Genomic DNA, 26,790 nt, shown 5'->3' with positions numbered 1-26,790 from the left:
TATAGATATATAATTTTACAAAGTGAGACACCAAAATGCGACCTCCGGTGAGCTGGCAGCATACCTCGCTCGCTGACCATCCAAGTTATGCTTGGTTCTCACCAAACACTCTATTATTCTCCAACTAATCTGATTAGGCAAAACATATTAATGTTCCAAGCTACATTCGAGCACCAATATTTTGCATGCATGAACCAAGCATTCTCTAATTTCTAGAGGTTCTTAACTCAGGAAAAAAAAACGGATCCTAAGTCCTGCTCATTCATAGACTGAATACTAGACCCATGCTCCAGAAGAAAAACTTTCAGATCCAATCATATACTTGTGGACTTTATAATTGCATTCATGTGGAGACTAGAGACCTTTGCGTGCTATTTGCTATGGCTTGCTCGAGGTTATATTTGCCCAGATTTTACTGAACATCAGAATGTTCATGATAATTGTAGGCTCATCAAGCAACAACTTCGGATGCCATTTCATATGGAGATCTTTACACTGGTTACCTGTATAAGCACATGGAAGATGCACGTCTGCATTTTTAATACTCACTCAGTCCAATAAAAGATGTCTCAAGTTTGTCAAAATTTGTATATTTCTAAATGTGACTTAATGTATAGATGCATTCAAATTTAATCAAAGTTGAGATACCTTTTGTTGGACGGAGAAAGTAATCTACAGCCCACTCTGTAGAGATGTAGAAAGAGATTCAATGAGGTTGGTCTTTCGATCATCACGCCAAAAGAAAGATCTACGCTGGTTTTGAAGCCTGGATAGATGCAGTTAGCTAGATTTTCCTTTTCAATTGTTGTACATATGCTAACTTCAGGTAATTTGTGTGCCAAACACATTTAGTAGGTGAAAGAAAATTGAAGTTGAGTAGAAATTAAAGATGGAATTGAGTTTAGCTGAAGTTAGCCCTCTAAAATACACTATCAGGCAACCAAAGTACTGAATTTTTGACAGGCCGTCATATATCATTTCGTCTAGATTATGGGTCGATATAAGACCAAGACCCAAAATACTTGATCACGCCGATAGCTGCGAAGCCCAAGAGCCCAGCAAGGCAGCAACCGAAAGGGCCTCTCCGCGATAAGCTAATGTGGCCGCTCTGCTCCTCAGCCCAAGCCATCTCAGTCACCGCGCGCGACGCGAGGCCCGACCCTACGACGCCACCACGAGGATGGTTTCTCTGGCCGGCGAGGCCGCCGGCGCAGTGACGCCGGAAGCGGCGGCTCCATTCTCTGCTGACTGGAAGGAGCGGATCATGGTCCCCGCCGCGGCCGCCGGTGAGCCGCCTCAACTGACCCCTTTTCCACCACCGCCTCCTGTTGGAGTCAGGAACTTGTCCTGGCTTTCAATAACTTCCAAGACACCTCTGATCCGTTGTGTTCGTTGAATTGTTTGCGTTTTAGGAGTGTTCGGAGCTGGATTCGGGCTTCTCTCGAGGCACCGGGCGCGCCTCGGCGCTCTCCGCGCCGCCGCTACCTACGCGGCCAACCTCTTCATCGTGGCCGGATGCTACGGAGGTGAGTTCTCTAGCACAGAGGCATCAGATTTGTTGCCTAGTCTGGAACTGCGATATGAACTGAACTAACTTGATCTGATGCCTCATTGGTGCGTGGAATATTTTACTGTGGTGTCATGATGTGGCAGTGGAAAGCCTTTCCTGTTTCTAGTGAATCATTTGAGATACTGGATGTGTACATCCTCTTGCTATTAAGTTAAGGGGATTTTGGTTCTGGATGAAATTTGCATTGTCATTTATGGTTGGAAACTAAAAGTGGTGCCTGCATGTGCCATGAACTGTGAGGAAATGATGTGTTCTAACCATATATTGGGAGCTTCAGCCACTGCCTTCATATACGAGGAGCTTCTATGATAGGATGATATATTCTGCATGATACTGCACAAGAACTTTGTACTGTGTGCATATGTAAAGTTGATGCAAATTTGAATATGATTTACCTTAGCCTGCTGCTTGCTTAATTATCATTGGGTAAATTGCTCGTAAAGTAATTATGTTCAAAAAGATTAAGGTCTTTTCTCGCCAGTCATCACAGAGAAGGCGTGGCAGGCTAGCAGTTAGTATAACCTTGCAAGATGTTGTGCATAACAGGACATATTTATTGCCACGAGCACTTGATTAGTGAAAAATGTGCACAATGATGTACTGCTTAATACCGCTGGGAAGTGTGGAATTTAAAGTTAGATACTCAGATGCTGAACTAGGATGGTTCTGTTGTCATGTGTGTATGCCTTTCTGGAATAGTTTACTTCTTACAGTCTTAACTTCCATTGTTTGGCATGGATGAACAAGCTTGCTTTTAAGGCCTTGATCATTGGTTGGGTATACAAGTTTCATCTTATGGCTTTGTAATGGATTTGCAAGGAAGGAAAATTCGGTAACTATATGGCTAAAGGTTAATTTAAACATCAAACAGTGACCCCACACTCATGGCCAGATTTTGCAATAGATATCACACGCTTGCACAGTTTAGTGACTTCTTATCAACGTTTTGAAGTGTCTTTTTGCTCATGTGAATGAATCGGGGTAACAAACAACATTCCGAGTAAACTTGTAAAGCGCATACTTACTTTATATTCAGGGGCACGTGAACTTGCAAGAGATGCTCGTGCTACAACACCTGACGACCTGATGAATTCTGTTGTTGGTGGGCTAGCAAGTGGAGCTGTTCTTGGTAGAATACAAGGTTGGTCATTGTTTTCCACAAACATATGTGGACTTCTGTTTCTTCTCATACTTAACGTCGAGACTTCTCATTACTGTATTTTTATCACCCAGTAAAACTAGCATCTCAGTATTCTCGAATTTGACTGTAGTGCTCAATTCCTTGTTTTTCTTCTGAGTTCTGTTACCACAGTGCACCAGCAAACTTTACATGTCTGAAAGCATGATGTTAATTATAGCACGCATGCTAGCAGATGCAAGATACATAAAATTACGGACAAGAGTTCATGCAAAGGTACAATTGTGATCAGTGGTTTGTATTTAGGTGGAGCTTATGGAAGTAGTTAACAGCTAGGTGCTATGCCAACTTCAGACATGGTCAAAACAAAATTAACACGCTACCTTCTGGTGTAATGAAGGTTCTTTTATTTCAGACACGGTTTTTTTCCAGCCTGTGCACAAGATAGGATGGATCCATGTATGAACATCCTAGGGTGAATTTAATTATTTAAATGACACCTTAGGATTGTCTGGTTCTCTTGATTCACAAATTCACTATCATCACAGGGTGTGTGACCATGTGGGCTGTAACAAGGCCACTGTTACCAAAATTGTCTGTCTATCCATGTTTAGTGAGATTCTGGATTGCTTATAGCACTTTGTATATCCACATATGGACCTCCATGGATCTTCTGATCTGGATTCAAAGGAAGTTATAAACTAAACAAGCCATTTCACAAGTTCAATAATTATTTCTATCTTAGATTCTTTTTGTCTCTTCAGTTCTGTCAGGCTTAATCAATTCCTCAAATTATCTCAGGCATAGGTTCATTTTACATTAGTGGGATAAAATGAGGAATGGTTGGATATTGCTTCCAAAGGCATCAGAAATGCAACTGAGGTTGAAGAAAATTTAAAGCAATTTATGAATGAGAAACGGTTGTATATTGATCCAAACACAAAGGATAAGAAATGCAACTGAGATTGAAGAAAATTTCAAACAATTTATGATTAGACGTATTTGTCAGCATTTCTACAGTTAAAACTAGTCTCATTATATTAGTTGGGCGTTACCAACTTGCCATTATTGCCCTAAACTTGTCCAGAAAGTTTGGATTGGTGAAACAAATTCAACTTCAAGAATGTAGGATATTTTTGTTTTTGCAGTGAGGTAGGTTTCAGATATGGAACTGTAATTAAAAGTGCATACTTCTGTCAGTTAAAGTTGCCCATATATTGCTTTTGTCTACCTTTAGATTTCCCTAGATACTACAATGTAACTGAGATAACCAATCAGGAATACCCTTTTGGGGTTTTAACTCCAAACCTGTTGGAATGTATTTACATTTAAATTATGCCAGCTGTGCAGATACATGTGATGATTTCTTTTTAGTGGCACGCGCATGTTGTGAGACTTAAGATTCTCAAATATTCAGACAAAGAAAGTTGTGAAGTTTCTCAGTATAGTGTTGAAATAACTGACGGAAAGTTCCATTATCCTGTATACATATGCCTTAAACCACAACATCCATGCCTCATCATTTAAAGTTCACATTAACTGATTCTAACTGCAGGTGGCCACTTTGGGGCAGTGAAATATGCAGTCACATTAGCAGTTGTGGGTACTGCATTGGATTACTCCGCACTGAAGCTGAGCCCCCAATGGCATGGTTGGAAAGAGCATCTCTCTATAGATACAAAAGACTGGCTTACTCTACCCGAATGGTCACCTATCCAAGTACTGGATGAGGAGGCCTTAGCGAAGAAACGAGAGCGCGAGGAGATTCTGTTTGCGCAACGAGCCCTCGGTAAACTTAACAAGGATGAATCCTAGCTGCGGTACTTCCAAGGACTGCATACTGATATAGGCTCAATGATTTTGTCAAGGCGATATATATCTTCTAAACCATAGTGTTTGGAAACATTGTGAATCTGTTCCGCTCTTTTGCCCACTCACTGAGCTTTGTGAAATATTCATGAAATGTGAAAACCATGTAGTAGAGTTGTAGTGCTGCTTGCACCTTCTTTATGGGATAAAATGGTCGGATCTCAAATTAAACTAGTATATGTTTTACTAGTCCATGTCTGTATGTTCCTTTTGAAGTTTGTATCATTATTACTTTTCCACTTATGCCTGCACATTGCAGCAATGCCAATGTCTCTTCTTGAGCCCCTTTGGATTTAGAAAAAGGAATTTTGGAGGATTCAGTCTAGAGGAAGAAAATCTGTTTGGCAGGCGCTAGGGTTCAGTCAAACTATTTCAGATGCGTGTCTGGTTGATCGGTCTGGCCAAGGAGTACTGTGCTGGAACATCTCATCTGCTCGCACCCACAACCCACAGCAGCCTCCGGTGCTTGGGCAAGTTCCGATGAACGAGCTCGTGGCAGTAGCGTCGTGCTACATTTGGTGGGGAGCGACGATAGCACATGGATGGAGAGCTCATCCAATTGTCAGACCAGTCAGCTATGTAACTCAGCTGTGCGTTTGATTGGAGTCGGTCCGGTTTTTATACTTTGGTTGGGTTTATATAAAGGCGTCGTATCAGGTGAATCCACCTGAGTTGGTGCATCCCTGCATTCGTGACATCTCAGCCGGTGAATCCACATCCAACGTAAGTACTCCCGATCGTGGTAAATTTGCATTAAAACGCCCGCAGCCCCTCTAAGCTTGTCACGTTAATTTGCCAAACACCCCTCAGTCGCGCACGTCTCCCAATTCCAACCTGTGCACTAGTCTCCCTCCAATCTCCATCCTTCTAGGGCTCCGAGCCTCCGACGATCGATCGCCGACACGGTGGCCAACAACAGCAACGAGCAGTGAGCCTGCATGGCAGGCGACCACATCTCCAACGATGGTTGCGGTGGAGACCCGCGTTAGGTTTCCTGTAACGCGATCCTGGCGACAAGGAAACCACGTTGGTGACCTGCGAGGCTCCGACGATCCCAGCACCAAGCAGACCAGCAGAGATGCCAACCTGCAGATCCCTGGGGGGGTCTAGAAGCAACCTACCATCCCGGCGACCTCTGCAACATCCTGACTTTCTACAACGTGCGAGTCTTGGTTGTGCCTCTGCGTATGTCCCACCGTGTACTGAAGTTCTTCTTCTTGTGTTTGTGTGCCCATGGATAGCTTTGCAATGTGAATGTTATGTAAGTGGTGAACTAGAATTTCAAGCTGTTGGTGACCGAAAATTTCAGAAAGAATTGGTTATGTTTTTGCCTTGTTCTTGTTACTGAATGCAGTTTGATGTGCTTCTCTAATTTGAGGCGTTCCTGTAATTTATTTATTTTACAACTTTCTGCACCTGATAAACTACAGGTGCTATTAAGTATTAACACCTGCCAACCCAAACTGATGAATCAATGAGCTCGCTGTTGACAAAGTTGCTAACACATACACTTCTTCAGTTGCAAGTTGTTGCTCCTTAGAGATTTCTGAATGGTATAAAAATTTTCTCTCAGGTGCAAGCTGCTACCACTACTTGCAATGTAATGCAAAAAAATTCAGCCAATAAAACAAACCGTGATTGATCAGGCTATAGTATCACGTTACATTGAAGTTCATTGAAAGAAGAAGAAGTTGTAGTGTGATATATGGTGCATTCGTGCTCCTGTTTCAGAATTTCTTCTGTTCGTTGATAAACAAAGAGTCAAGGACATGTTGCGACTGCAGGCTTCCAAAACTAACGGTACTGGCACCGAACGAGCATGAGTTTGCAGGCATATCCCAACGCTTGTGCAATCACACATTCTGAATTTTGCTAGCTGTTGACTCTCTCGCTCTCCAAACTGAATAAATGGGGTAACAGAAATCAGTTCAGTCGCGGATCGGTCGGTCGCCATAGTTCATACTGTACTGATCTTTATGCCATCAAATTTAGCAAACAATCAATTCAGATGAAGAAGGATGCATGTGTCCTCTTGATCGATTGCCTGTAGAATCTGGAAGACCCGTCCGTATTGCCGAAATCTCTATGGCTCGCAGGTTCGTGGACGCCATCAAGAAAAATTGACAGCACGGTTCTTCCCATGCGAATATGATGCTAGCACGGTTTCATTGGAATGCTTTCATCGGTGGTCCACTTAATTCGCCCAGAATAAGCGTCGGAGATCGATCGTCGGAGTCTTAGAGGGATGGAGATTGGAGAAAGACTAGCGCACAGATTGAAATTGGGAGACGTAAGCCTGGCTGAGGGGTGTTTGGCAAATCAACACGACTAGTTTAGAGGGGCTGCGGGCGTTTTAATGCAAATTTACCATGATCAGGAGTACTTGCGTTTGATGTGAATTCTCCGACTGAGATGTGACGGATGTAGAGATACACCAACTCAGGTGGATTCACCTGATACGACGCCTCGTATAAAAACGTAAGTGCTTGAAAGTGCTTATGCAATTATCCAACGGGTGCACAGGCTTCGTCTCCGTCCGTTTGCCTCTCCCACGCGCGTCCGTCCTATCTGTTTAGGACAAGAAGCTGTATGTTCCCACGCCGCCCCCAATTAGAACCCGCTGCTCCCTATCCTGACATCTTCCCCCTCCCCATTTTCCCCCGCTCTCTTCACCGCTCTGTCTCCCTCTCTCTCTCGGCGATTTTGCTTCGGCGGCCTGGTGGGGGGCTCGGCGGTGCTGGTCGACGGAGAAGAGAGGCGCGGCGCGGGGTAGGTGGAGCGTGGTCAAAGGAGGCGGGAGATTGACGAGCTCACCGTTGATTCCTCGCCGCGGCCTCGCGCATCCACCCACGAGCTTCATAGGGTGTCGCCGGCGGTAGGCTGGGGCCGGTCGTCTGCATGTCACAAGGCGCGATGGTGGGGGCTGCGTGGATCTATTCCGGGTATTGATTCGTGCACAGCAGGCGTATCGTGGAAGGCCGGGGCGCATCTAGCTCCGCGGGCTTAACGAGCATAGCGATTCCTCCCGATTCCACGGTTAGTACCCCTCCCCCCAAGCAAGTATATACCCGCAAGGGTTTCGTCTTGCTGCTGCTCGCGTTTGGCTGGCCCGCATTTGCGGCTTCGCAAGGGGATGATTTGATTTTGTTGTTGCTTTTGCGGCCCCGATGAGCTCTGGGAGTTGTGAGGCGGCTATGCTGCCTCTATTTGTGCATAAAATTAGAGCAAAACTAGGGTTAGTACTTTGGAATCAAAAGTTCCCCTAAATTCTACATACGAATCCTGGGAAATTGTCCCAAAATTAGAGTTCATTTGGTGGAGATGTACATTCAAACCAGTAGGGGGTTGTGGGTTGTGTAGTTGTTGTTACATGCAAGGTATGGTTTACAGCAGCTTGTGTTACATGCAAGCATTTTAGGCATTTTTGTTGTTGTTTTGAATGCAAATCTGTAAACCTAATCCTAACTTACAGCCAGAATTAGCAGCTATTAAGGCTAATGCTAGGGATCCTCCATGGGTTCAGAATATGAGAATTGTTAGTCAACATTCTGAATAATAGCTGCATTACCTTCATGCTAACTGAAAACAAGCAGGTCAGAGAAGCAGTTTTTTTGTAGATTTTTGAAATTAGATGTTGCTACGCATGTCACCCTTTTTTGCTTTTCCCACTTTTCCCATTTAGGTGATGTCAAATTGACCGGCAGTTGTATTAGAGTGTCAATTTCTCCACCTAGCCATTTTTTCAGTTATAAGTTGCCGCTCTATTTCGCTATTTCGTTGTTTTTTTGCTTCCTGGAGCAAATAGGGGAGTACTTCTCTTGTTCTGTCCCTTTTTTGCCTACAGAAGGTTAATTTTGTCAATGTTTTGCTTCCTATACCACTAGCCCGAATTTTTTACCCAAGTAGTTGCTTCTTATCAGAGACCCATCTTTTTTTTAAGCAAAAGTTGCTTCCACCTAGACAATTTTTTAGTTAAAAGTTGCCGCACTATTAAAATTCTTGCTTCCTGGAGCATATAGTGCGTACTTCTCTTGTTCTGTCCCTTTTTGCCTGTAATGCATTTTTACAGAAGGTTAATTTTGCCAAAATTTTGCTTCCTAAACCACTAGCCTGAATATTTGTTGCCCAAGTAGTTGCTTCTTATCAGAGACCCACTTTTTTTGAGCAAAAGTTGCTTCCACCTAGCCAATTTTTCAGTTAAAAGTTGCCACACTACTAAAATTCTTGCTTCCTGGAGCACATAGGGGGTACTTCTTTTGTTCTGTCCGTTTTTTTCCTGTAATGCATTTCTACAGAAGGTTAATTTTGATTAAGCATTGTAGTGGTCTCTAGCACGTACATAACAGCGTATCAAACCTCATTCCCACATGTGGTTCCTGCGGCTGCGACAAACCCTCATCCTCTGGGAATTTCTCATTATCAATGTCATTTTCAGGAACCGTTTTTGTTTCTTGTTTCGATTTGACTTTTGACTTGCATCGCTGCCCATGTTCAAGATGATGCTTTTACAAGTTGCCAGACTAATCAACCGTGCTGAATTATAAGTTGTTGGACTAATTAAACTTGTTGAAGCTGAAGTTGCTAGACTAAGTAAATTTTTTGCGACAATAAGTTGCTTTTCGACCAATCAAGCTTTTGAGTAAAAGTTGCATTACAGCCAAATTTTGAAGTAGAATTTTCTAGACTAGTTACCCTTTTTTTAATGTAAGTAGATTTCCGATCTGCCAACTATCGACTAGAAATTGCATTTGAGAGTCAAATTTTGAAGCAATTAAGCATTCATTTGCCTTAATTTTTACTCCCTCCGATCCATAAAAAGACACTTTTTATGGATTGGAGGGAGTAATAGGAGTTGCTTCATGAGTGTTTATTACAAGTTGCTTTAGCTTATCAAACTCTTTTTAAATAGGAGTTGTATCACTGATTAGGCAAACCATTTAGTAGTTGCTTCAATACTCATGTGTGTTGATTATAAATTGCCTTAGCTCATGTGTGTTGATTAGGAGTTGCTTCACTGTTCATTTTTCTGGACTATAATTTGCCTTCGATAACCGATCTTTTTTAATGTATGACTAATTAGGCAAATATCGACTAGGAGTTGTTTCACTATTTTTTTTAATTTCTAGATTATAAGTTGCCTTTCGATGAACTGGACTATTTTTTTGATAGGTATGCAGCATGACCAATTAGGCAAATTAGCGATTAGGAGTTGTCTTTTGATGGACTGAACTATTTTTTGGATGGTGTTTTCAGAAGCGTTTGGCTGCCGCATCGAGCTCGACGGGCGGATCAAGCACCGTGGCCGCATAATGCACATCGGCCTAAGCAACTTGCATAGGAGTTCACGATAGACCCTCCAAAAAAATTCTTAAGTACCCACTAATCATTTTTAAATTTGGTTTTGGTTCACATTGGTCTGTGCACGATCACCAGAGAATACCGATTTTGTTTTTACCCACGCTTAGAACGCCTAAATGCACATGTCAATATGTAACACTTGGTTACATTGTCTGAGCTAAGAGAAAAGGAGAAGTTTTTTTTTGCTTTGCCTTTTGCTTGCCTATGAGTTAAGAGAAGAGCATGGCCAAGATGCTCTTTTGCTTTGCCTTTTGCCTGGGAGGTAATAGCTTGCCACCTACAGCTTGTTGCCCACGGGAGTTGATAAACTGGAGGAGGCGGCGGGGGTAATGCACGCCTGAGAATCAGGGAGAGGGGACATCCTGTTCTCTTTTTTGCCTTTGTTTGTTGTGTTTATTTTTCTACCACTCCATTGTTTTTCTTTATGTGCCTGCAACTATATGACAATTTGTCAACAAATGTGTTTTCTCTTTTTTTCCACAGGGTTGCTGATTTCTGAAGAATGGATTTGTATTGTACATAAGAGACAAGAAACCTAATGGAGGCATACCATGCACATTTTGTACAGCTAGCTTTGTGATTTTGAACCTAAGACAAGACTAATTAATGCTGGGTGAACATATGTTGGGCCTAACATATGGAAATCTTCTACTTGTGTGAATCAGATGCTGGGGCATTTTTTGTGGGGATATAGATTGAGTGCTCTTGGAAGTTGGAACTACTGCTTGTATGCATATATGTACTACCTAGTCCTATATAATACTGCCATCTGGACTACCAGTGGTTTTTGCTTTTGGAACTACCATCTGTGATTTGTTCTGAATGATGATAGGCCCTAGATTTGTTTTACATCAGCTGTATAGCCCCTGACAATGTTCAGTTTTTCACCTGTATGGGGGGGGGGGGGGGGGTCAGATTTGCTTTTTGTGGGGTGTGACTTTGTTTGGAATTGAACTGGTTTCTCCTCACATGCCCAGTTTTTACTCATGAACCAGATTTTTGCAATTCTGGGTGCAGGGATCATGGATGCATGCAACATGGCGTGTGTGTGTGAATTCTGTAGGTAGCAAGCAACGTTTGAAGATTTTTGGGAATTGCACAAGGGTGTTTTAGGGGAATTTTGGGAAGGAAGACCTTTTTGCAGCCTGGTGGGCAACTTTTCAGCCAGCGTCTTTTTTTTTTTTTGCCTTTTGCTTTACTTGCGTCGGGGGCGGGGAGCAATTTTGGGACAACCTGGCAACAGCATAAAGGCCATCAAGAAAACGGGTTCGTCCCGAATAGCCCCTGGAATCATGTGCGGGGACAGATAGCTTGTGGGGATCTTTTTCCATGTTAGGAAAGGGGGCAAAAACTTTCTTTTTTTTTGGGTGTGCACCCTTGCATATCTAAAAGTGCACGGGCACCCCATAGCACCGTCCATATAAAAATAGGTATGGTTTTGGTTGTAGCGATTCAATTTTGATTCGGTTTATGTAACCACCAATTAATCAAAATTGATGCGAATTTCCAAGCAATACATAAGTTTTTTGGTCATATATTACAACTTTTTGTTCCGTCTCACTAAACTAGCGTGGGATAATAAAATATGTTGCAACTTGCAAGACACAAGAAACAAAACAAAAATGCAATTTGCAAGATACGAGCAACTAAAAACAAACAATGCAATTTGCAAGACACGAAGAGTTAAAAACAATGAAACGTTCCAACTATGGTAAATACAAAAGGCTAAAAATGCAATAATATTACAACCTTTAATTCAAATCAACAAGTCCTCAGCACCAAGTTGAGGCGCATTGGGTGGAACCGTGGAATATGAGCTTCGACTTCTTTTTTGACCATGACAGCATGAGCTGGCCTAGGAATCAACGAATGGAGGTTGGCCCAAGTAGGATTCTGGTTTTTTGGTTTAACCGATTTGTTTTAAGTTTTTAACTAAAATAACCGAAATGCATATAATAAGTTGTTTTGCTAATCAAAACCATAACAAAAAACTAGATTTGGTTCGATTTTGCACACCGCACACATTTCTAACAAGCTAACTCAAAGCCAAGTTGCATGAACGGCGTTGATGGTCCAAACCACAACAGGGCATGTATAAGCTTAGTGTTTACTTGGATTGTAGAGTTTTCAAAGGAAATTTATCGGATTCCAATCCTTGATATTTTCTCTTAGGAGAGCTTGCAAGAATGGGTATGGTAAAATCCCATGAAATGTATTTCTTTGGCCTCAATCCCATAAGAATTTTAGCATGAGCTCAAAGCTCATTTTTTTCCTTGGAGAACTCCAATGCTCAATTTTTGGCCTCTACTTTCTCTTCTAATTCCTGCAAGACTCCTATGTCATTTCCCATGCACAGCATGAGCTCAAAACTCATTTTTTTCCTTGGAGAACTCCAATGCTCATTTTTTGGCCTCTACTTTCTCTTCTAATTCCTGCAAGACTCCTATGTCATTTCCCATGCACCATCCAAACACATCACTATAAAAATTCCTATTTAAAATATTGTAGAAGTTCACCGTACAAGGCATTTAAATTATGCTTTTTTTCTATTCCTACATTCTTTAATTCATGCAATTTAAAGAAGTTCTCAATGTTGATGCAGGTTTTCGGCATCGATAATCTATCAGATGCGGTTGGTGCAATACCAAAGTGTGATTGCCGTAGCAAGTAAGTTTGCACTTTTGTTCGTCGCGGGGCTCGGAGGCACCGGCTTTACGTAATGGATCATCCCTAGCTATCACAATGGCATATGCAACTCACTTGTTGTCTCATCTGATATAATGATGAAGTTATCGACCCTAGTAATGATGGAAGACGCCCTTCGGTAACAGTGGCAGAGGTATACGACGGCTGCTTCTTTCTCTGTCAGGATCTTGTGAAAGTTTGCTTTGAGAATTGTTCTCGTGAATTAGCTAAGAGAGAGCCCACTAGAACCTGGCTTCAGGAATGGCGGTGACAGCACTCTAACTCCGCGATGTCGAATGCATTTTCATGTAAAAGATTTATCTATTCCCTCCGTCCCATGATAAGTGACGTGTAATTGTATAAATTCTTATACAAATCCCCGTCATTTATTTGTGAAGGAGAGAGTAGTTTTTCTGTAAGTATACCCGGAGTTTATTAATAAAACAACAAATCTTCTTTTTTTGAGATGAGACATCTTCTTTTCGATAAGCGCCGAACTGAACTGGTTGTTCTGTTTTTCTTTTTTTGAGCATGAACTAGTTATTCTGTAGGGTGTTTTCTTTTCCGTAACAGGTTCTTCTGTAGGAAAAAACTTCGAAGTGCCCAGCGTAATTAATCACCCACTAGGCCCATACTGGCCCGAAAGCCCATTGGAAGGTCTAGGGTTTCCTCCGTCTCACGGGGTTTTATATGTGCAGCACATATATAAGCCGCACGCAGCCGCCTCCCTCCCTGCTCAGCCCCTCATTTTTCGTATCGCCGCCGCCGTTTGCCCAGTGCGCCGATAGCCATGGGTAAGCCCAGAAAATTTCATCTCCATGAATTCTGATTGATTTTGTTCCCGAGCACCACCCGGATATGACATTTTCCTGTCCAACGGTTGCAGCCCGGATCAAGGTGCACGAGCTGCGGGGGAAGAACAAGACGGAGCTGCAGGGCCAGCTCAAGGACCTCAAGGCGGAGCTCTCCCTCCTCCGTGTCGCCAAGGTCACCGGCGGTGCCCCCAACAAGCTCTCCAAGATGTACGTTCCTTCTTTCCTGCCGTGTGTATCGTAGTTTTTGTGGGTGTTCGTTCATGCTCACGGGTAATTCTTGGGTTGTACCTGCAGCAAGGTGGTTCGTACCTCGATCGCGCGGGTCCTCACGGTGATCTCGCAGAAGCAGAAGGCGGCGCTGAGGGAGGCGTACAAGAACAAGAAGCTGCTCCCGCTCGACCTTCGCCCTAAGAAGACCCGTGCCATCCGCAGGCGTCTTACCAAGCACCAGGTAAACCCATGCTCCGTTCCATGATTGAACTCTTGCTTGTCTGTTGCGCCAATTATCAATTGTGTAGGGTGAGATGCTGACATTAGTCTAATTGCTGTTCTAAATCATGCCTCTTTTATGTTTACTACTCCGTACATCGGTAGTAGAGCAGATGGCATCAGTTAGCGCAACAAATTATATTGACACGCTGTTCAATTGTTGTTGGATGGTGATGGAGTTTATGTATTCTTGCATTTACTGTTTGGCATGTTATTGGTTGCTGTAGCTATTGGTTGGAGAACGCTGTTGTTTTTGTTGTAAATTGCTATGGTCAAACTACGAGCATAATAGGTTATGTCTGACAAAAGAACTTGCCTAGCTTGACTAAATACGACATATTTTTTTGTCTAATGTTTTGCAAGAACTGGGATGTCAGTATACTGTGCCTAACCAAATGCAATCTTGAGCCTTGAGTTGTTTTTACCGTTTGTGCTTGGTCAATGTCAAGTTTTTAACTCCCATGTTGCATTGCTATTTCTGTTTTTGTGGAGTAACTATAAGCAACTTGTGCTTTTGTACAAGATTGTTTAGAAGTGACTCGCTGTATGTACTTGTTCAGGACAAATGATTACTTCATTTTGTATAGCTTTTAGGTTTTTTTTATTTCTTCTGTTACATTGCATGCCTGGACTATGCCTACTTGTTTTGATGTATGTGGGTATAATCTTCTACTTGAAAAACTAGTTTGCTCGTAGGTTTATGTTTTATTTATGAGGAATTCAAGTTTCTCACCTATCAATGCAGTATTCTATGAGGCTAATTGAACTATGCATGATGACATTCAAATTAATTACTGATTGATTGGTTTTCTTCATAATTGCGCAGCTCTCTTTGAAGACTGAGAGGGAGAAGAAGCGCGAGAAGTACTTCCCCACAAGGAAGTATGCTATCAAGGCCTAGGTTAGGAGCAAATGTTTTACCTGTCAAGTTTTGCCCAAAAGTTACCTGAATTTGAAGTTCCATGCGGACTGTCACCTAAGTACAATGAATTTGATCTACTGCGTAAAATGTCCTACTTTTGTTTCTTAACTTTCTGATCTGGTTATAGCTGCTTGTTGATGTTGGAATCTGATGGTTATCATATGAGATTCCAGTTTTTCTGGTTGTGGAAGTTTTTCCTCAATCTGTCCTTTAAATAGTCGTTCCTGGTAGTATGAGCTTCCCCAGTTCTTGCTGCTGCATGTTTGGATGCTTGTACTACCGAGCACCAATTTCAAGGCGGCGATTGTACCTGTACCCTTCCATGGGTTTGATGTAAACCATTGGATTGACTGACGATACAGCGGTTGATACTTGATAGTTGGCGAAGCTAGTTCAGGATTGTAATAAACTGCATCCGGAGCAGGGCACGGTGATGTTCTATAGGATTAGTCCGGTAAGAGGTTGCATAGTCTTCGAAAGCCTTCAGGAGAAGGAAGTTAATATTATTGAAGTGGAAGCTTTGTGAATTGAAAGGGGAATTCGACTTTTTTTTTATTGTATGAAGCAGATGAAACTAGTGAAGAAATACAGTGTTGGTGGAGCTTTCTTTTGTGAAAAATGCCACGGTTGATTGTAGGAAGCATTAGGAAATGGGAGCAGAAGCACTGATTTTGTGTTGCTGTTGGTGCGCATATGGCTGATAGTTTGAAGCCAACAGGTTCAAAATCAGTTGCTACCGCCAAACAGAGGACAAACTGATAAATACAATAAAACAGAAAATTTCAGGGTCTTCTGGTTGATCATTTTCCTACCCGGCCTCGGATTGACTTCGCAAACAAATTCGTGTGTTCCACCAGGTATGCCCGGCGCTCCTCGCCAGATCCCAACCTTGCCAACACATCACCTTCAATACAGACATACAGTTGTAACTTGTGTTCACTATCCCTCCCGACGCCTCCATCGACCGACTCCATCGAAATTGAATCCAGAATCATGTAGCCATCAGTTGAAGGGGAGCTCTTAGTTTTTTCGAAAAAGTGCCCTGCCTATGCAGCGATGCAGGTAGCCGTTTTTATTGCATATAATAATAAAAAGTCATACAAAATCAACGATCATGTCGTGGATAAAAAAAAGAGCCAACGGAAAATATCGAACATAGCGACTATGCACCGCCGGTGCACCACCAACCAGCCCGGCTAAAAATATCTCGAGCACCCATCCCCAGACGCATGCTTCCAATATCCAAAAGCTCCCGCGAAGGTAACGCCCACAATCGAATCCAATGGGTGGGTCTGAAAATAACCTCTAAAAAATGAGGAACTCTGGAGCTAGTAAAAACACTAGCCAATTCCAAATAGCTCAACAGAAAGCCGAAACTCCCATCCGAATATGAGCTTTATATCGTTTTTCCAACCCATTAAGCCAATTTACGAACATGTTAGTAATCGTTGTCGGTGGTTGTCCTTTGCTAAAGGTGATATAAAAATAATACGCACACACATCGAGCTAAAGGACACGAGAAAAAAAGATGTTGTATAGCCTCGTTCGAATAGCAGGAACAACATTTTAAACTTCCCTCCCAATTTCTTTTAGCAAGATTCTCTTTACTCAAAAGGACTTTGCGGTCAATAAAATCACATAAAATTTTTCACTTTTGAGGGGATTTTTAACTTCCACAAGTATCTCCTTGGAAAGACCGTTTGCCCTTCCGGCTCACCATTGAGTCGAACCATCATCAAGGGTTGTACCAAATGCAACCATTGCGCCCATTTGATACATGTCAGGTTCCGTCTAAAACGTATATTCAGATGAACCGATGCAAAGAATTTGGCAACAGAAATGTTTTGTGTTGCACAATCCTAAAAAGCAATGCATATTGATAAGCAAGTGGTGAATTGCCGAGCCAGGTATCTTCCCTGAACGAATTCCGTCCCCGTCCCCAAGGGCAAACATACCACGGCTAAAGAAGTCGTCTTTAACTTTCATGAGCCCCTTCTAGAAGGGCGAATTAGTAGGTCTAACAACTCTTGGGACATTCCTTTTTCATTGAGGAGCTTGAAAAAGCCATTTCCCCAGCAAGCACCTATTCTTGAGATCCAAAAGTTCAATTCTCAGACCTCCATGGTGATATGGCTCGAGGGTGGCCCGATCTTTCGATGCGATTGGTAACTCTCGATAGGTAGGAGGTGACGTTGATGATCCGACTATGGCGTAGGAGCCAGCGCCTTAGTGATCGATATACCAACTCCAGAGGGTTATTGATCACACGGGGGCACGATTAACCTGACTACGAAGGTATTTGTTTCTGCAAGCAATCGAAAAACAAGCAAGAACAAGATAAATAATAAATGCAATCTGAAGTTGCGAGTATACTATAGTAAACCGGTGTCTTAATGAGATGATAAGTTGGGGTTCTGAAAGCGGTAAAAGAGGTGGTATAGCTGACTCACGTGATCACACGAATTGCGACAGTGACTAACTTTTAACAAAACAAAACACAAGGCTCCATAGGGGAACACATGTGCTCTTTGCAAGTAACATACTGAACTGATTATAATTGTTATTGAATACTCCAACAATTAGGATTCTAATGGTCGTATCCATGGTTATCATGTCTATATCACTTGATATGTAGGACGATAGATAATGTTCCACTTGGTCAGTCTATACTTGCGCTAATCCTTGTCAAACTGTCAGACTGTAGAAATCCAATCTCTTGCGAAACGAGCTGGTATTTTCAAGGAAGGATAACATGAACATGGGCATGCTAGTTAGGATGGAGTTAATGAGGGTAAGTAGGGATGCAAACGGGATCCCGCGCAAGTCCTGCTTCTAGTTCATTTTTCAAATCTTCTATTCAAAATTTTGTTCAGAATTTGAATAGGAGATTTGAGAATTGAACTAGAAGCGGGACTTTCGCGGGATCCCGTTTGCACCCTTAAGGGCAAGTCAGATCATTGTAAGAAAAGAGTTTACGTTTCCAGCACCCTACTTTTTCTCAAAATGATCCTCCACTGACTTCAATTCTTTATTAAGGAACCTACGGTGATGAACCGGAATCCCCAAATCGCGAATTGGCAACGACCCGACTCACAACCGAAGATACACTTATAGTTAGATTCCTCTTCCTTAGCCTTACTGAAACAAAAAAACTAGCATTTATGAAAATTGATTTTAAGACCAGAGAGTTGTTCAAATATACAAAAGATTAACTTCATGTTAATGGCTTTTTCTTAGTCGTGTTCCATAAAGAGAATCGTATCATCAGCATATTGGAGAATGGAGACCCCTCCCTCAACTAGATGTGGGATAAGACCTCCAACTTGACCATCCTCTTTTGTCTGAGCAATTTTGATAGTCAGCATGTATCCCTCTATCATTCACTATGTTGTAAAGAGAACTAGAAGAATATGTCCCTGTACTCTTCACAAAAATAAAATGAATATGTCCATGTACTCTCATATTTCTTTTGAGAATCCCTGTACTCTCATATTGCCAAAGAGGATTTATCAGCCTCCTGGCAAAAATAGGACACGTCTAGCTATCTCCTCCAACTCATAACACTGTTGCAACCTCTCCTGACTAAATGTTCGACGGAAAGTGTATTCTCAGTTCTGCATTCCATCCTAAATTTGCACTTTCTTTTGACCGAAAACTGTTGGAGAGGCTCCGACAGTATTTACAGGGAAAGGAATCTGTACTATTGTTCGATGTTGTTCATTAGTTACAGAAGTAAGAAGCAAGTGGAGCAGAACCATTCTTGTTTTCTATCAATTGTTTGCTCACTCAGAAATGTTGGATCAGTGTATACTGCAGATTTTCTTACTATTAAACAGAAGATTTTATTCCCTTATCGTCAAGACAAAAGGCTACTCAGCACGAATCACCACTCCTTGTGTACCCATGTGTCCCCGACAAAAGATAATCACAGAACCAGATCTTTCATTGGCTGACGTTCCTCGACTGAAGTGCCGTGCTGGTACGATCGAGGAAAAACACTTTTCTTCGCGACAAATTCTTCCTTTGGACTGCTGTTCAAAAACAAAATATTATTCCTTTGGACTTTGGTCTTTTGCACCGCGTCATTGGCCAAGAAACGATAGTTTCTTGCATGTTCATGTCGTCATATCTAGAGGTAGGGACGAACTGAAAACTCTGTCTTTTGCCTTCAAAGCCTACGGAAGATAACAGCCCACGCATCAAGATAGTTAGAAGCCGATGAATTTAATGCAGAGGCTGGGGATCGTTTCCCCTTTTCAGAAAAGAAGAAGCCGATGAATTAATGTGTATGCTTGTTAGAGAGAGGTTCTTGTTGATCTGCTCACCTCTTTCTCCCAGTTGGTGCACAGGGTAATGGACAGCAGCAACAGCATTTGCACGATGATTCCGCACATTATTCCGAACCACAGTCCCTGAAGTTTAAGACCCATATTATTTTTTTGAGAGGCTTCTTCAAATAAGAACCCAATAAGAATTTTTGTGATAAAGATGGTAAAATGGATACCCTTCCGCCAAGATGGTAAACAAAGGCAAAGCATAACGCCGCTGGAACGCCGACAAGGTAGTATGCGCTGAGATTGACATATGCACCAATCTTTTGCAAGCCACAGCCCCTAACAACACCTGGAAAACAAAATTATATCCAGCAGTATCCCACATTGCAATCAGCCAATCAGTATCCCACAAGTAATCCCCACCTGAGGTTATCTGGAGCATCATGTACACATGTTATTTACCTGAAAGAACACATTGCAGATCATCAAAAACGATTGACACGGCGAGAACCGGCATCATTCTCGCAATGTATTCCACCACTTCCTCCTCGTTGCTGTAAGCATACCCCCACAATTTGCGCACCAAGATCAGAACGAATCCTATTGATACGCCCGTGAGGAGACTGAGGACCATGATCACACGAGTCGCCAGACGGGCAGCTTCCGGTCGCCCAGCACCAAGCTCGTTCGAAACACGGGTGCTATAGTGGTGAACATAAAGGAATTCAAATTTCATTGCTACAATGAGTATATATGCTTAAATGGTCGGTGTAGATCAGTTTGAGATGTTCAGTCTGACCTTATGGCGGCCCCAAGCCCGAACGGGATCATGAATACTAACGAACCAGTGTTTAGGCTGCAGGCATTTGAACAGCTCCTTTCAGGAAAATTGCAGACAGAATGTGAAGTTGTCCTTGGAAAATGTAATAACAACTCACCAGATGGACAATACCGATGCCTCGAGCTTAGGATTCGGGAGGAGTCCGGAGAGAAGTACGAGCATCTCAAACGACCACCACTCCAAGCTGTGTCCATGTATTCAATCAAATTCAAGTGGTGATGACTGAAGAAAAAAATAATCGTTTTGAGCTTGAACTGACCAAACCATGAGAGCAGATGGAACGGCAAGCCTAAAGAAGCCAAGGACGTCACGAAACGCCTCCTTGGAGACCCCTGTCCAAGTGCTCCTGCAAGAGGGAGAGAGCCTGATGTAGGCAGCCAAGATGGAGACATTGACCAGATAGGAGATGCCATTGGCCAAGGCAGCACCCTTGCTGCCCATCCCAAGCTTGTACACCAGCAGCCAGCACACGAGCACATGGCTCATCGCCGTGACGCCCGAGCTCATCATCACCGGGAGGACGATGTTCTGCGTCTGCAGGAACCGGACATGGCACTGCAGCAGCCCGTAGACGAACAGCGCCGGGATCATCCACCGGATATAGCTCCCGGCACCCATGGCGATCTCCGGGTCCTGCCCGAAGAGCAGAAGTATCTGGCCCGTGTAAACCCAGATTATTGCAACCACAAAGCTCACAAGAGTGAGCACCAGTATTGCTCTCTGCTTGTAGATGCCCAGAAGATTGTACTGCTTTGCGCCGAAGGCTTGCCCACAGAGCGTGTCCAAGCTGCTCGCCATGCCGGACTAAAGCAAAAGAAAGTTGGAGTTGCTGTTAGTTGTGTTTAGGATGTCTGAATCATATGCAAGGTGGTGTGGATTTGACATACCAGCAAGCTGAAGCCGGTGACGCCGGCAAAGGAGGTGGCAATGGAGGCACTGGAGAGAGCAAGCTCGCCGAGATGACCGACGAACATGACAGATATCATCTGGACGACGTTCTGCAGGAGGCATCCGGCGATGAGAGGCCCGGCAAGGTAGAGCTGCTTCTTCACCTCGGTCACTGCGAGGCTCTGTTTTAGCAGCCCTCCTGTTTTCTCTGTGGTGCCACCAACAAGGGGCTCCTCCATGCTTGGCACCATACTTGAAACCTCACACTTTGGTTCCTGAACAAAGGTAGGCGTTTGCAAGTGAAAGTGAAGGGATATTTATCATGTGTGTGTGGAGGAATATACTAGTCCCAATCAACTTCATCAATATTATACGGGCCTGCAAATCTGTCAATCTGATTCGAAATTCCGGATGGAAACCCACAGGAAACAGGGATAATGGAGTGGCTTGACAACCAAGTTTAGCGTGCCTCCGCCAGTCAATTTCAGCATGCCTGACACTTCTCCTTGTAGTAGTATATTGGGACTAAAGAATTCCATGTGACACGAAGGAGGCTGCTTGGCAGCCAGGTGGAACACGTTCCTTTTTAAGGAGAAACAGTTCATGAATCACATAAAATGGATACAAAAACCAGTTCAGTGGAAAAGATGTTACAAAAATGCCTATGCATCGTGTATCTAGAATTCTATTATGCTTCGTTTGGATGTAGACATTGAGATGCTTGGCATTGAATTAGCTCCAATGCCAATTTCATGGGATATTGATATTGAGATTAAATGTCAATATTTGTGTTTGGATGTTTTGATATTCGGAATCCAGACTTGATATTGAGGTTAAATGCCAAATCCTGTTTGGATGGCCAAAGTGATGCATTAGAATTATATGATGATTACAATGTTCTCTACATACACCAAATGTGTATTTGTGTAACATTTTAGTAATATAAAAAGACAAAAATCTATACAACAGCGATAACATTGTAGTAATTCTGACCACAAGCAAATAATATTTTTAATCATGCTAACCACAACACATACTAGAAAGTGACATGCATATTCCACCAAAATGAACACAACCGCACAATAAGAAGTCCCAAACATAACCATCTTCACAGTGTCTAATACGAGAGAGGGAGGCGGGCCAGGAGGGAGAGGGGGAGGTCGACGGCCGGGACCTGGCCGCCGCCGCTGGGGGAGGAGGTGGGCAGCCTTACCTCAGCCGCCGCCGAGGATTCGTGGATGGAGACTGGGTCAGGATGGAGGAGGTAGCCTGGGTTGCTTATTAGAAGGGAGAAGGGAAAATAGGAAAAGAATGCGTACGCGAGAGGTCGAACTTGGGTGTCGCTTCGATGGAACAACGATTCCTGAATATCGCACGATGTCGAGCTAAAAGGCTCGACATTGGGTCGGACCCTGTTTTGCCTGATGGGTTGGGTGTGCAATATTGAGCCCGAATGCCACGGATGAATATCTAAGTCAGTCAAAAACCTTGAATCTTGACATTTGGGCCTTTTGCAATGCCAATGTCTAATACTTAGCCCGAATGTCTACATCCAAACAAGGTGTTAGTGAACCGTCATTCATCCCGGCTGAACATATCTCGAGTAAACATCTCTAAAAGTTGCACCCAGTATTCAAAAGCTTGGTATTTTAATAACTTAAAGGCACCACATGTACATGGAGGGAATATACAAAAGGAAATCTAACTAAAATTCTGAGTGCATGTCTGAATCCAGCATAACTCTTTCTTCTAGCACGATGAAAGACCAGGTTAATCTCCTTTTTAAAAAGTCTTCTGCATCCGTAGAGTCTGGACTGAATATTATTCAGCACTACAGCATCTGCAGAGGCTGTGCAACACATGTGACATGCTAATAGCCAATCTGACGAAAAAAGGTTGAATCCAAGCTTAATCAGGACAAAAACGTCGAGATACTAATCAACACGACAAAAGCTACAGGCCTAGTAGATATTCTCGTAGATAACGAAATCAATCACGGATTCCCTCTTCGTTGTCACTGTCGGACAAAGCTGCAGTGCGACAAATTTTGAGACGGCCGTCTTATACGTACAAAGCAAAAGCTCGCGAGATGATGTTCAAAATCAAGCGCGGTTGTTTGGGAGTTTGTGAAAAAGGACGAGAACAAAAACCGAATTTCAGAAATCCTCCTGGGCCAGGGGCGGCGGCCGCTGTTCACAAACGCGAGGAAAGCGGCTACGGGAGGTCGGGAGCTAAAAGATCTCTCGATTGATAGAACTGGCGAGCAACAAGCCCACGTCGCTTTTGCCGTAAACAAAGGTAACTAAATCTCTGTACATAACAGTTTGTGTAGTAAAATAATCTACTGTTTCATCCCGTTGATATTATTTAATTGTCGCAGTTTTGTCTAAATCCGCATGTATCTACACAATGAAACACGTTTAGATACATGTGCGAAAAATAATATGGATCGGAGGGAGTAGTAAATTACCACAAAACATGGGCGGAGCCACCGTGCGGGCACCTAGGGCACGTGCCCGGGCTCGCCGGCGTCGGCTCTCAGAGCTCCGACGAGCGGCTATGCATGGCGGATCGGCCGTCATAAGATCGACAGTGCCCTTGAGAACGAAGATTCGATCTATTTTTTCTGGGCCAAATCGTTTATTTCCTTTCCTTCCCCGGTTGGGCCTCGCCCTCTTCGTTTTTCTGGGCCTGGTCCAGCTTGGGCTTGGTCTGGTCGGTCCAGTGGCGGAGCTAGCCAACCACTGAAGCCTATTATGAAATTGCATTGCCATTAGAATATTGATTGACAGACAATCAAAAAAAGAAAAACTCTAATATAATAGAAAATGAAACGGTCGACCCAGACATAGACGGTCGACCCAAGCGGATATACGCTATAAAATATATTCCGTAGCGAGCGTAGTTCAATGGTAAAACATCTCCTTGCCAAGGAGAAGATACGGGTTTGATTCCCGCCGCTCGCCCGCTTACTTTAGTCAAGTACTATGAGAAAAAATTTAGTCTTGAAGCCTGGGCAAGAATCTTTCTAAACTGAAATTTGCCCATATAATTTGCTAATATAATCATCTTGCTTCCTTTAGTTAAGTAAGGTTCAACTGGGGGAGCCTGGGCAATTGCCCGGGCTGGCCGGGCACCGGCTCCGTCCATGGGTCGGTCCCAACTCAGCCTGAGCAAGCGTGAGGCCGATCGTAATTGATCGATCTATCCCAGCTTCGTCTCCTCTGTCCTCTCCGGCTCTCCTGGTTCTCCATCTGTTCATTTCCGCACGAGAAAGAGCTTTGGCTGCCGCTTCCTCTGATCCTCTCCCACAACCCCAATTCCCAAATCAAAAATCCCCACACCACTCTTCTAATATGAGTGATTGAGAGTTTGAGACATTGAGATTGACTGACAGACAGTAGCTTATTCATAATTTTTTGGCTTGAATGGTTTATCGCAAATAAGGATTTTTGTTTTGTTTCATAATTGGGACAATTTTTCTTTTTTTTTTTGCAGGTGGGACAATTTTTGGTTGACAGGAGAACAGAACCGCAGTTTTGGCTTGCAAGCAGTGGCGGAGCTAGCCGACCACTGAAGCCTGGGCAAGAATCTTTCTAAATTGAAATTTGCCCATATAATTTGCTAATATAATCATCTTGCTTCCTTTAGTTAAGTAAGGTTCAACTGGGGGAGCCTGGGCAATTGCTCGGGCTGGCCGGGCGCGGGCTCCGCCCATGCTTGCAAGTTAATGGTGGATTATTAGCTAGCGGCTTGTTTGTTATCACTTTTTGCGTTTATGACTATTAATAGGCATTGTCGTGGAACTTTCTTTGTCAAAATGTCAACATTACCACTTATATTTTTGTACTATGTACCGTTATTTGGGATTGGTAAACTATGAAATTTTGGTTTCGCTTGTGCTGTGCCCTGGCTTTGCCGAATTGCTGGCTCTGCCTATGCCACAAAACATCGAGCTTTTTATGTTCAAATCTCATGAAAGTTTGTGTGCAGAATTTAATATTTTTACCGCGAAATATTGAGCCTTTTACGATCAAAATTTCAGGAAACTAGGTTCTTGTCATTCGAGTTTCAATTTTGCAGGCCGGTTTTATATCCTATAAAACAGAAGAGAAAACGGTCGAGCTCTTCTCCTTCCACCGAAATGGTAGCTACCTTCTCCGACCCCTCTTCACCTGGTAAATGGTCTGGTTTCGAATGGATAAAACGGTTTGGATCCTTGATTGGTTTTGGTTTGGACTGGTGAGACTGGGTTATGTTCACAATCGGTCCGGTCCGGTCCGGTTCTTAGTCAAATACGGTTTGGTTCGGTCTGGTTTTGGAGGCAAATGGTTTGGTTTCATCTGGGTTGAACCGTTGGGTTAGGAGTGGGTTCAACCCAGCTCGTGAGAGCATCTCCAAGACTCCCAACAGATCAGAAGTTAGGTCGTGAGCCGCCGCTGCGCCTGGGGCTTCGATTCCGGCGAGGGAGGGCAGCAGGAGGTTGGGGCGGCGTCGGCACTTCAATTCCGGTGAGAGCGGGCGGGGGCGGGACGCTGGAACGGAGAGGGAAGGCGGGGGCGGGCCGCACCACCACCTCGAGAAGCAAGGCCGGCGTGCGGTGCGGACGCCGGCGGCCTGGCTGCGCCGCCCTTCCGTCGACTCCTCTCGCGTGCCCGATGCCGCCGCAAGTCCATCTCCATCCACGAATCGACCGCAGGTCCGCAGCCTTTCTCCGAACAGCCAGCCTTCATGAACTAGTCCGCCGGTGGAGATCCAAGCGTAGCTTCATGTCATGGTTTGAAACTGTTTGAAGGGAACGGTTTGGACTGGTTTGGTTTGAACTAGTCAACTGGTTTGGGGTGGTTTGGTTTCCTGTCGGATTAATATGGACTGGTTCGGTTTGGGTTGGCTGTCCGCGATGCTATGGTTTAGTTTGAGTAATGACGGACCAAACTCTAGGTACGCCGCTGCCAATGGCTGGCCGCCACCTCCCCTAGCGATATTCTCTCTGCTGTCCACAATTGGACCAAGGACCATCATGTCCAACCTCTCGAGCACCACCTCCTAACTAATGCGAGCTTTAATCTTCGCTCGTGAATTGTGAGTTGTTGACTGACATGTCATAGACACAGTTTGGTCATGGTGAGTCGATTATACCTGATTATCTACTTGCTGATCTATAATTGGACCTGAAGGAATGACTAAAACCTTACTAGCAAAATTGCATGCTTAGCGATAGTCTACTCCATGCAATAGAGATTGAACCTTAGATGGATTTGAACCCGGGTGGTGACCATTTTACCCCTAGTTTCAGTATGTAGATGTACATCGAATGGATGCACACCGACTTGACTCAGACTTCCACAGTCAACCTTGGTTATTGAACCCTTGTATCAACCAGTGATGATGTTAATAACTATCTCAATTCATAAAACATGAAAGTAAGTCTTGGTGACTATATCGAAATGCAGAGATGGATCACTTCAAGCGGGGTGATCTTGAACCGGAGTTCTACGATGATGACCACTAGATGCTGGCCTCGACTTGCGGATTGTGATGTGCATTATGGCTCTTGTTTGAGCCATCTTATGGCCATTTGAACTCGTTTCTGTTGCCACTTTTGTACTTGAATTTCCGCTGCAAATTCTACAATGCATGCTTTGGTATGATCGAAGCCAAATGTTGGTGGACATCCGTATCCCAATCATGAAACACTTAGTCTGAGTTGTCTTAGGGTTTGCTCGTGCTTCTGCCCTTTGTTGGTGGACATCCGTATTATTGGACTTAGGATAATCCAGGGTTTAGTAATCTGGTTTCATCACAACTCTGCTCATAAGATGCAAATGGATGCAAATAGAAATAATTTGTATGAATATCCAATCATGTTGCATAATTTGAATAATCCACCCTTTTGCTGAAAATTGAAACATGATGTGGAAAAATTCAAACAAGTTCTGAA

At 43.5% G+C, this 26,790-nt stretch overlaps 3 protein-coding genes, 2 long non-coding RNA genes and 2 other non-coding genes across 7 annotated transcripts; 6 read left to right on the top strand and 1 right to left on the bottom strand.

Annotated features, from left to right (window-relative positions):
- Positions 1-1,098: 1,098 nt before the first annotated feature.
- LOC100825365 lies at positions 1,099-4,839 on the top strand. Its single transcript, XM_003579532.4, has 4 exons — positions 1,099-1,286; positions 1,413-1,526; positions 2,607-2,711; positions 4,264-4,839. Exons 1-4 carry the CDS (start codon positions 1,181-1,183, stop codon positions 4,521-4,523), a joined length of 585 nt encoding a protein of 194 aa, XP_003579580.1. The 5' UTR covers positions 1,099-1,180; the 3' UTR covers positions 4,524-4,839.
- A 2,258-nt stretch (positions 4,840-7,097) lies between these two features.
- Positions 7,098-10,784, top strand: LOC104585305. Its single transcript, XR_732955.3, has 2 exons — positions 7,098-7,613; positions 10,419-10,784. It is a non-coding gene; the product is annotated as an uncharacterized LOC104585305 (long non-coding RNA).
- Positions 10,785-13,318: 2,534 nt separating this feature from the next.
- LOC100824864 (60S ribosomal protein L35-4) lies at positions 13,319-15,048 on the top strand. Its single transcript, XM_003579531.4, has 4 exons — positions 13,319-13,414; positions 13,507-13,642; positions 13,730-13,886; positions 14,751-15,048. The coding sequence occupies exons 1-4, from the start codon at positions 13,411-13,413 to the stop codon at positions 14,823-14,825; spliced, it is 372 nt and encodes a 123-aa protein (XP_003579579.1). The 5' UTR covers positions 13,319-13,410; the 3' UTR covers positions 14,826-15,048.
- A 2,617-nt stretch (positions 15,049-17,665) lies between these two features.
- On the top strand, positions 17,666-17,766 carry MIR5185J (microRNA MIR5185j). Its single transcript, NR_126983.1, has one exon. It is a non-coding gene; the product is annotated as a microRNA MIR5185j (primary transcript).
- A 680-nt stretch (positions 17,767-18,446) lies between these two features.
- LOC100824345 (protein DETOXIFICATION 16) lies at positions 18,447-21,270 on the bottom strand. The gene is made up of 8 exons (XM_003579529.4): positions 20,849-21,270; positions 20,221-20,765; positions 20,059-20,145; positions 19,920-19,976; positions 19,583-19,821; positions 19,351-19,469; positions 19,172-19,258; positions 18,447-19,021 (listed from the first exon to the last, which is right to left on the bottom strand). The coding sequence occupies exons 1-8, from the start codon at positions 21,098-21,100 to the stop codon at positions 18,962-18,964; spliced, it is 1,446 nt and encodes a 481-aa protein (XP_003579577.1). The 5' UTR covers positions 21,101-21,270; the 3' UTR covers positions 18,447-18,961.
- Positions 21,271-23,744: 2,474 nt separating this feature from the next.
- Positions 23,745-23,815, top strand: TRNAG-GCC. Its single transcript has one exon. It is a non-coding gene; the product is annotated as a tRNA-Gly (tRNA).
- A 1,105-nt stretch (positions 23,816-24,920) lies between these two features.
- Positions 24,921-26,735, top strand: LOC112269269. Its single transcript, XR_002960855.1, has 2 exons — positions 24,921-25,548; positions 26,303-26,735. It is a non-coding gene; the product is annotated as an uncharacterized LOC112269269 (long non-coding RNA).
- The last annotated feature ends 55 nt before the right edge of the window (positions 26,736-26,790 follow it).

This window comes from Brachypodium distachyon, chromosome 5 (genome assembly GCF_000005505.3).
Source record: "Brachypodium distachyon strain Bd21 chromosome 5, Brachypodium_distachyon_v3.0, whole genome shotgun sequence".
In the NCBI taxonomy this organism is placed as follows: domain Eukaryota; kingdom Viridiplantae; phylum Streptophyta; class Magnoliopsida; order Poales; family Poaceae; genus Brachypodium; species Brachypodium distachyon.
The sequence above is the reverse complement of the archived record's forward strand: the minus strand, read 5'-3'. Positions and strand labels throughout refer to the sequence as shown.

Excerpts from the sequence above, each read along its gene's own strand:
- LOC100825365 (XM_003579532.4), top strand. The coding sequence starts at position 1,181 with ATGGTTTCTCTGGCCGGCGAGGCCGCCGGCGCAGTGACGCCGGAAGCG. Across the intron at positions 1,527-2,606 it reads CGTGGCCGGATGCTACGGAG|GGGCACGTGAACTTGCAAGA; the intron begins GTGAGTTCTCTA and ends CTTTATATTCAG. Across the intron at positions 2,712-4,263 it reads TGTTCTTGGTAGAATACAAG|GTGGCCACTTTGGGGCAGTG; the intron begins GTTGGTCATTGT and ends TTCTAACTGCAG.
- LOC100824345 (XM_003579529.4), bottom strand. The coding sequence starts at position 21,100 with ATGGTGCCAAGCATGGAGGAGCCCCTTGTTGGTGGCACCACAGAGAAA. Across the intron at positions 19,977-20,058 it reads GCATCGGTATTGTCCATCTG|CCTAAACACTGGTTCGTTAG; the intron begins GTGAGTTGTTAT and ends AAATGCCTGCAG. Across the intron at positions 19,022-19,171 it reads GCACCAACTGGGAGAAAGAG|GCTTTGAAGGCAAAAGACAG; the intron begins GTGAGCAGATCA and ends TATCTTCCGTAG.
- LOC100824864 (XM_003579531.4), top strand. Across the intron at positions 13,643-13,729 it reads CCCAACAAGCTCTCCAAGAT|CAAGGTGGTTCGTACCTCGA; the intron begins GTACGTTCCTTC and ends TTGTACCTGCAG. Across the intron at positions 13,887-14,750 it reads GGCGTCTTACCAAGCACCAG|CTCTCTTTGAAGACTGAGAG; the intron begins GTAAACCCATGC and ends ATAATTGCGCAG.